General features: G+C 42.7%; 1 protein-coding gene across 1 annotated transcript in view; it reads right to left on the bottom strand.

Annotated features, from left to right (window-relative positions):
• Positions 1–10,230, bottom strand: part of tmprss3a (transmembrane serine protease 3a) — a 26,280-nt gene that overhangs the window by 11,293 nt on the left and 4,757 nt on the right. The window contains exons 6-7 of the mRNA XM_031869970.1: positions 6,987–7,110; positions 1,651–1,770 (exon numbers count right to left, since the gene is read on the bottom strand). Coding sequence (XP_031725830.1) covers positions 1,651–1,770; positions 6,987–7,110 — 244 coding nt within the window. The remainder of the gene's footprint in view (positions 1–1,650; positions 1,771–6,986; positions 7,111–10,230) is intronic.

Here is a 10,230-nt window from a genome sequence, read left to right as displayed (position 1 = left end):
TGATATATAATATATGATATGATGTATATGATATGATGTATGATATGGTATGATGTCTATGATATGATCTATAATATAATATATGATATAGAATATATGATATGATGTATGATATGGTATGATGTCTATGATATGATATATAATATAATATATGATATATAATATATGATATGATGTATATGAGGTATGATATGAGATAATATGATGCATGATATGATATGATTTATGATATGGTATTATCAGAGGCTTGCATCACCCTGACTGTGGGAAAGTCTGAAGGAAAACATTTAAAGGAAGAGGGTTAATCTATTAGGGTATGGCGGTGATTTAATATTGCATTTCCATTAACAAGAGATATTCTCAAAAATAATGAAAGAAATGCAGTGCTGATAACATCATTAGGGTTATTTGCTCATATTTGAAGCAGCAGAAGTGATACAACAGTTTTCACAGGCTAGTGCTCCTCATGACAAGTCATCTGATCTTTATGTGTGAAATTGGTGTGGTGCCCTTTTAAAGCATATACATATTGATGGAAAGTATTGAATATGAGAAGTTCTGACCCCAAACTATTCAACTTTACAAATCCATACAAGTTGAACCCTGGTACATGCAACAATACTTAGAAGCCACATAAACACACTCTTCACACACTGGTCCCAAACTACATTAAACTTAAAAAACAAATGTGCTGTTTGCGTCTCAGTTAACAAAGTGTTCAATATGAACATCATGAAACATTTTTAAATACAGACTATGTCTTAGCGGGCAAAAGTAACAACACACAAACCTACATACACTCCAACAACGACAAAATAGAAGAGACACACATGCAGCCCATGCCCCTCTTGACTCCATCTTAGATCCTCAGAGAAAATAAGAGGCATGACTAAAACAAGGTTCACTCAGTCTTCAGTATGTTCTCACCCAGACATTTCACAGTGGTCACCTTCCCAGAGCTGCATTGAGTCTCACTGTGGAGGTCAAATCACAGTAAAAAGATAATGTCAACTTTATTTCTACCGTCATATGCATACATGCTATTTGATCTCTGCCACACCAAGGCGTCATTCCTCAATTATTGTCTCTTGTAAACAGAAAAAAAATGCTGTTTGAAAATAGTGTGTTCATTATTTATTTATTTTAGGTTTTTACAACATTCTGTAGCTTCCCAGTAGTGTTCCATATAATAGTTGTAATAGTTGTAATAAGACAACAATAAATCATCTTCATCATACCGAGACCAATCAGAACAAAATGCCTTCAGATACGCTGCCAGGTGTGGAAACTATAACGAGTGTTAACAATGTACACCTTAGCTCTTTGTAAAAGTCGGGTCCTCTTGGTGATTAGAACTGATCATAATTATTAATCAAATTTGAAATACACATTAACGTTAAATATTTGGACATTTCTATTACCAATAAATAAGCTGCACAGACTTTCCAACCAAAGTAAATAAAAGCTGTTATTTGCAGATTGAGCTGGAGAAGGCTTCATTCCAGCCCTTGAATTCAAAGTAAACGAGGAGCATCGACACAAACGTCCAGTTCACACAGAGTTGCTTGAAATAATTTGTATGATGCCAATTGTCACTGACCATTAGCACTGTTAGTTTTCCATTCTTTCAAATGGGGATGTGCTTTCTACCTGAAGGTTGTGGCATTCTGGAGCTTAATGATCTGTGACTGGCTCAGGCTGATGGACACCAGGTTGTATTGAAGGTCCTGTTCAATGGAGGTCAGAGAGACGAAGAATGACTCCACGTACCTGACGGACACACAGCAACACAGACAGAATGTACAGCTGATGATGACATTATAACCTGATTACAGTGTGATTCAAATGTTCAGATTGGACTGATAAACATTACTGAACCTCATAAAGATATTCTACTTATGTACTGTCATTTTTATATGACATGAACTCAAAATCTATTGCTAATGTGTATGCCAGTGCAAAGGAGAAGGGTCTTTCTGAAGTCTTGCAGGACACATGACACCAACTTTACCTCAAGATACGCTTACTTCACCAGACGACATGCCCCATGAGATAACGTCTGGTGCCTAAACCTAAACAAGTACTTATATAGTCAGCTATATGCATTACCTTCTTTTCCCATGTTGCAGCATGTGCTGGACAGTGTGAGGGAGGAAAGGGCACAGGTAATCCTGTTGGCCCCGAATTGGCCAACACAAACATGGTTTGCGGACCTGAAGTCCCTTTGTTAGGGACATCATGGCCCCTGCCATTGCACCCCGACCTGCTGACGCAGGTGAGGGGAGAAATCCTCCATCCAGCTCCTTAAAAATAGAAGTTAGTTGCTTGGCCCTTGAGCAGAAGCATTAGTAGGCCGGGGTTTAACTCAAGAGGCAGTAGAGGCAATCTAAAATGCCAGAGCCCCCTCTACCAGGACTCTTTACCCATACAAGTGAAAAGTCTTTGAGCACTGCTGTGCTAAACAGGGTAATAAACCATTTCACTGCAATATCTGTTATTCTGTGCTTCCTGCACAGCCTACGGCAGAAGGGTCTTTCGCCTTCAACACTGGGAAGTCACCAGGCAGTCATGTTCTGGCCAATCGGTTTATGCAGGCTGTCCCTCAGTTACACACTCATAACTACTCTCTGAATCCTTCTTCTGAACTTGTTACAGTCTTGGATGCTATGTCAAGGGCCCCATAGAGCCTCTCCAAGACGTGGGACGATGTATATCGCTAAAAACTAAATTTAGCAGGTCTGTGCATCAGTCTTGACTAAAATTACTCCTATCAACTGTCAAAGACCTTTCGGGGCTCTATTCAATTGTTATGGATCACAGACAGCAGGCAAAGCCTAGCTAAACGTGTCAAACTGGACAGTGGAGGCTATCGTCTTGGGTTACTCCGTCACAGGACAGGTACCCCCAGAGGGCCTGAGAGATCACTCCACTAGGGGTGTGGCCACTTCCTGGGGACTGTTACAAGATGTCACAGCGGAGAATGTATGTGTTGCTGCCTCTTAGGCTGCCCCACATACATTTGTGAGGTATTATAACCTTGAAATGGGGGCGACTGTGACTCAGTGGAAGAGCAGGGTCGTCCTTTAACAGAGGATCGGCAGTTCGATCCCCGGTAGTCCATGTCGATGTGACACTTAACCCCAAATTGCTCCTGCAGGCTGTTCCTGTGGTGTATGAATGATTAGATAGTCCTGATGGGCAGGTGGCACCTTGTATAGTAGCCCTGTCATCAGTGTGTGAATGGGTGAATGATGACATGTAGTGTTAAAGAGCTTTGAGTGGTCGGAAGACTAAGAAAGAACTCTACAAGTACAGTCCAGGTACCATTTGAAATGACAGAATCTTGAGAAGCTCATTCAGTTTTGAATACTGACAGAAGTTAATTGCTATGTTTTACCATATTGTTAGCAGTGGTGGGCCGTCAGGACATGCAAGGCCTTCTCTGCTGGCCTAAACAGAATCACAAAGTTATAGCTATTTTATAATTTAATCATTTTTCACAAATACACTACATGTATTATAATTATGTTCCCCATTATCTTATGTTCTCATTGCACAGCTCCTGTCTTCCTCAGTTGCTCTGCTTCCAGTGCAGCTTGTTTTAAGTAGAGCTTTTATCCAATCAGATCTCACCTCTGTGTCTCTAGGTAAGAACAGAGGCAGAGGCCTGCAGACTCACAAGTGAATCCATGTGCAGTTTAAGTGAATGGGGACGATGTTGTTGATTGTCATAGTGTTCAACCGATCAGATCTTTAGTTTGACATGTTGGGCGTGTTCTTTGATGTGTCAGTTAGCTGGTCTACAACTACGTCAGCATTAACGTGCAACTCAGTGTTAACGTGTGCCGTCATTGGTCAGTGGGCTAGTGTGACTGTTGTGAAGCTGAAGCAGCTTGCAAGTAGTAGTAAGAATTCAAGTTGAAAGATATGTTAGAAGTTATGATATTTTTAACGTTTTGCTTGTTGGAGATTCTTTTTTTTTACCTAGCTTTGTTTTTCTAACACTCAATGGCTGAAGGAGGAGAAACGGATTTGGTGCAGAGTTACTGGAAACGCCTTTCTGGAGAAGGACATTTCCAGAAAAGCTGGACATCGTAAGAAAGGGTCGACCAACCCCACAGCTAGCAGCCCTGACCCAGCCAGGGAACGATTTGTACGAACGGTATTTCTGGCTAACAGCGTTTGAGAAGCGTTGCACATGTTATGGCCAAGAATGCGTTTCATTTGCGACTGAGCGTCTTGGTGTTTGGAGCTACGCTACGCTAACCTGAGGTGGCTAACCAAAGCAGTAACACGACACCATAGCACGACAGGACACTTACAAGCTACGTGCTTTTGAAAACTTTAGCTGAGACCCGAGTGGATCTACAACTCAACGAACACGTTCACAGGAGGACCTCTGGCTGGAACTGAACCGCACCGATGTTCTGTACAACCGCGTCATTGAACTCTTTGTAATCAAAGAAAGGAGGATGGACTTTATCTTTAAGTGAACAGCAGCTTTGGTAAGTGAAGTGCTTTTGTGTTTTTATATCTGCAGTAGTGTTACTACTGTGTTCATGTGTCTATGGTGGTGTTATTATGATCTGGTTAATATTGTTCCCTCTGATGTGAATAATATAATGGCTCATGCTCTTCATTGTGCGGATGAATACGTGTTGTAGCGCTGCAGTGTTGCTGGATTGATTTGTTGCTTTGTTGTCATATAAATATATGTGACTGGTTCTTGTGAGTTTGTTGTTGTCATTGTGTTAATTACATTGATTTTGACTATTTGCATTGTCCGTTAATGACGAAGCATCCCGTCATGTTAGGGTCGGACATTTGATTCTCTGTTTGGGGTTTTGTTTTCTTTAACAAAGCAGGAATTATGGTCTGGAGAAATGGGGATTGTGTGGTGAATGCTTTAGCCTGTTTGAATCAGTAGGAACAGCTAAACGCTGCGGGGAGAGTTTGTAGCTTGTGTGCTGCTGTTGATTTTCCTGCTAAGCTAGTTTAGCATAGTGTGCCTCCCAGAACACACGCGCCACACCAGAGTACAATGTTGTGGTTCTGGGGTGGGCGTGTCAGACAGCATGTTGCCATGTTGAGCGCAGTGGCTCCACCGAAAACATTATATTTCCCACAATTTAAGCTTCTGCATTTTCCAAATGCACTAATATTATTGAAACGTAATGTCCGGTTCGTAAGCCTCGTACCGAACGGTTTAATACGAATACGTGTATTGTTACACCTCTAGAAACAAATAATAACCGTAGCTGTGGCGTCATAATGAGGTTATTAGGAGATGGTTCAACTGTAGTAGGACAGCACTGAAGGCCCAGCTATAAAATGCACGGCCCACCACTGATTGTTAGTAACATAAAATTGAGTGATCCGTCTGGATACTTTTCATTATATACGGAGGTCTGGCCATACTTTCGGGCCTGCAGATATCTCCAGTGGTTCTGACCGTGGTGTCAGCAAGAAGAGAATACATATGGTATAAGAACGACCTTGAGTTTGAAGTAGAGTAAAACACTTGGATTGTGCTACAACCATGGTTTTACATGAGAATGAGAGCTAGTACAATCAGGCCTCACACCCGTTTAGGAGCTGAATTGCGGGTAGTAGAGTCTGTGATAGTATGTGTACTGCTGAGCAGGCTCATTGATGTAGGTCTGAGGGGCATTAGTATAAACTCTGTTATGCTCATCTGACAAAGATCATAAAATGCAGCGCTATAACAAAATGGATGCTGATTCAGCTGTGACATGTCATATTTATTTGACGTTGCTTTAAATGACGGCTCCCAGGCATCGGTGTCATTTGTTAAAAGCCTGTCGCCTCGACTCCTCTCTCCTCGCTTCTCTTCCTTGCCTCCTCAACTCACTTCTCTCGAGGGCAGGACTAAGACGTGAGTAGAGGAGGTAAGGACAGGAATCAAGGACACACCTGGAGTTTTCTGTGCTGCCTACAAATTCATGTGAACAGCCGTTAAACTGAACTACGCTTACTGATGACAATCCCACTGTTATAACTTCCCACAGTTGTGAAATCCTATCTTAAGCTCAAATCTAACAGAACTAGTATTACCTGGGGACCTGTAGTAATTTGTAATAATTGTGGAGGTTGTCTGTGACCTTAATCCTGCGCATATCTGCCATGTCCATTTGTCAAGACAAAACTGCATCGCAAATTACCATATTCCACCAAACACCGGGTTCATGTGATAAATTCCAGCCCGGTCTCATTGGCAGTGCGTGAAATACTCACAAAAGGCAAAAACACGAATTGTCCTTTTCTTTTGCACAGTACAAAAACAAGCCAATGCAGAGTCCATTAGTCAAACAAACACAGGACTTTCAACCACGAGGTGTTTGACGCTGCATGTCCCAAAGAGTTGTTTTGAGGTGATGCATTCATGAAGGTTTTCCTAAAACTAACTATTGGGTTTTGTTTGCCAAACCTAACGTTCAAATTGTAGCGCAATGTCGTCCCAACTTGACTATTTCATGAACAGCTGGGAGACTGTTGTAATATTCCTGCAAATTGGCATTTTAATGATGTGGGGTCGTATTATTATTACTTTTTTTTTTTTGCATGTTTTTTGGTCTTTGTCTCTCTGCACGTTTTTTCTTCCTCTTCGCTGGTCAAGAATTACGAAGGCTACGTTTGCAAATATAAATGAAGGGGCCACCTGCTCAACAAGATCTGATCTCAGGCACAGCCTTAGGGAGCAATTTGGGGTTCAGTGTCTTGCCCAAAGACACTTTGACATGCAGCTATACAATAATTGTTGGGATATGTCGCTGTGGACAGATGTGTTGGACCATCATACGGCCATCTGAACAGTGCAGGACAATCCAAATCAAGACAACAAGCTAAACAAAAAGGGGGTTGGGTGAACATGAATTTTAAATGACACCATAACATGCATATAGAGCTGAGAAAGTGTGAAGACAAGAGGGGAAAAGAATACAAGGGATTTGAGCCACAGTCAAAACCTGGAGTATCCCAGCTGCTTGCAGGCAGAGATCCCCAGCCAGTTGTTCCAGCCTTCTGAACACACTGTCCTCCATGCGCCCCCTCTCTGGACCTGCAGGACCGAGCTCCTCCCACTGAGACGCACTGACAAACAGACAGAGAGTAAGTAAGTCAAATGTATTTATAAAGCGCTTTTTACAGACATAAGTCACAAAGTGCTTAACAGGGCAGAATTACAAACATAAAAACACAATGTGACCGTAGGGCCAATCATTTAAACACAGTCTTCTTCAGCAAGTGTTTGCTCAGTTGTTGTGGAAATGACTCATTTGTATCGCGTGACCTTAGTAAGAACCCTTTGGTCATGTGATAACACAACACGTTATCATTCCAACTTGCTATATACTGCATCTAACTATGATGTTCCACTACGGTCGTAGTAAACACATGGTTTCATTTGTAAATTCAAACAAAAGCACTTAGTTTGCTTGAGGAAGAACATCATGGCTGGGTAAGTAAAATGTACATTTTACATATCTTGAAAACAACAGCTACATCAGAATGGTGTTTGTTGATTTCAGCTCAGCATTCAACACAATCTCCTCCATGAAACTGATAAACGTAGCACTCAGGGCAACTATATTATATCCCCAATCCATTGTCCATTGTCATTGTTGTTGTTCTTTATGTTCTTTATGCTCATATATATTCTTCGATATATATTTATACTGTACATAGTACTTAAATGTTAATGTTTATGCTTAGTTTATCTGTTCTACTTTGTCAGAATCAGAACCGTTTATTGCCATGGTATGTTGAACATACAAGGAATTTGACATGACGGGAGGTGCAAACATTTAACAATCAACAACAATCAGTGCAAGTAGAAACATATTAAAATTTACAGAGAGATATAAAATAAAGTGAAATATAAAATAAAGATGAAATATAAAATAAAGATGAAATATAAAATAAAGTGAAATATAAAATAAAGTGCACAAACAAACAGATATCAGGACTATAAACAACGAACAGATGACAGGACTATAAACAAGTGAGATGTAAGTGTAGTGTAAAAGTGTCGAGTGTAATAGAAGGGATGCAGGGGAGTGACCGGTGGGAATTTGTCCTGGGGATGACAGAGTCAGTGGGGGTCCCGGGCTCTGTTAATGAGCCCGACTGCGGATGGAAAGAAGCTGTTTATGTGGCGTGAGGTCTTGGTCCTGATGGAGGTCTTGGTCCTGATGGACTTCAGCCTCCTGCCAGATGGAAGAGGCATGAACAGTTCATGTACAGGGTGAGAGGGGTCGGCTAGGATCCTTCTTGCTCGCTTCAGGGTTCTTAAAGTGAACAAGTCCTGGAGGGACGGCAGATTGCAGCCAATCACCCTCTCAGCAGAGCGAATGATGCGCTGCAGTCTGCCCTTGTCCTTGGCCGTGGCTGCAGTGTACCAGACCGTGATGGAGGAGCAGAGGATGGACTCAATGATGGCAGTGTAGAAGTGCACCATCATTGTCTTTGGCAGGTTGAACTTCTTCAGCTGCCTCAGGAAGTACATCCTCTGCTGAGCCTTCTTTGTGATGGAGCTGATGTTCAGCTCCCACTTGAGGTCCTGGGTTATGATGGAGCCCAGGAAGAGGAAGGACTCCACAGCGTCGACAGGGGAGTCACACAGGGTGATAGGGGCTGGTGGGGCTGCATTCTTCCGGAAATCCACAACCATCTCCACTGTCTTTAGAGCGTTGAGCTCCAAGTTGTTCAGACCGCACCAGGTCACCAGATGGTCAGTCTCCCACCTGTAGGCGGACTCATCCCCACCAGAGATGAGTCCAATGAGGGTGGTGTCATCCGCAAACTTCAGGAGCTTGACGGACTGGTGACTGGAGGGGCAGCTGTTGGTGTACAGGGAGAAGAGCAGAGGGGAAAGAATGCAGCCTTGGGGGGAACCAGTGCTGATGGTCCTGGAGGCTGAGACGTGTTTTCCCAGCTTCACGTGCTGCTACCTGTCAGACAGGAAGTTTGTGATCCACTTGCAGGTGGAGTCGGGTACGTGCAGCTGGGAGAGCTTGTCCTGCAGACATTGTTGTCTTTAATGTCCTTGTCTTTATATTTCTATGCACATGCATACATGGCCAATAAAGCTGATTCTGATTTGGTCATTAGACTCCCAGGCAGTTTGGATTGAAAGCCAAACCTCCTCCACTCTAGTGTTGAACACCAGAGCCCCCCAGGGCTATGTGCTCAACCTGGCTTATCTATAGCCAGCCCTAACTAGGTTATAGTGAGGGCTGGCTCAGGTTTATAGTTAGGGCTGGCTCAGGTTTATAGTTAGGGCTGGCTCAGGTTTATAGTTAAGGCTGGCTCAGGTTTATAGTTAGTGTAAGGTTTTTGCAGAAAAGAAAGGGCTGGACCCAAATGCAGGGAGACTCAGGAAACGGAGGGTTGGATAATTGTGGGTTTAATTGTAACAAAAAAGTATTCAACACAAAAACATGTGAATCACAAGTCCATGAAAATAAAACATCCAAAGAAACAGGGAACACGGCAACGTGGAGCAGACACTAAACGTACCAGGAGGCAATGGCAGGCAGACGAAAGACGGACCAGGTTACACCAAAGAAGAACGAACACTGAGCCAAGGGACACACAGGGTTTAAATACACAGGGAAGGTGCAGGTGATTAGACACAGCAGGTTACAATTAAGGGCGGGGCAGACGATCACGAGAGGAACAGACAGGGGTAGAAAGTGAAGTGAAGCAGACTGAGGAGGTGCAGGTGATTGAATGCAGCAGTGTCTAATTAGGGGAAGGGCAGACCCTCACAGGGGTAAGACAGACAAAGGCAGGAAATAAAGTGCAAGACACAGAACATCTCAATAAAACAGAATAAACAACTAATTCAAAACATAAATCGTGACAGTTAGGGCTGGTTCAGGTTTACAGTTAGGGCTGATTCAGGTTTATAGTTAGGGCTGGTTCAGGTTTATAGTTAGGACTGGCTCAGGTTTATAGTAAGGGCTGGTTCAGGTTCATAGTTAGGGCTGATTCAGGTTTATAGTTAGGGCTGGTTCAGGTTTATAGTTAGGACTGGCTCAGGTTTATAGTTAGGGCTGGTTCAGGTTTATAGTTAGGACTGGCTCAGGTTTATAGTGAGGGCTGGTTCAGGTTTATAGTTAGGGCTGGCTCAGGTTTATAGTTAGAGCTGGCTCAGGTTTATAGTTAGAGCTGGTTCAGGTTTATAGTTAGGGCTGGTTCAGGTCTATA

The sequence above is a fragment of the Anarrhichthys ocellatus genome, unplaced genomic scaffold (genome assembly GCF_004355925.1).
Source record: "Anarrhichthys ocellatus isolate YVR2014 unplaced genomic scaffold, GSC_Weel_1.0 scaffold50, whole genome shotgun sequence".
Taxonomy (NCBI): domain Eukaryota; kingdom Metazoa; phylum Chordata; class Actinopteri; order Perciformes; family Anarhichadidae; genus Anarrhichthys; species Anarrhichthys ocellatus.
This window is presented reverse-complemented; position numbering and strand designations above follow the sequence as displayed.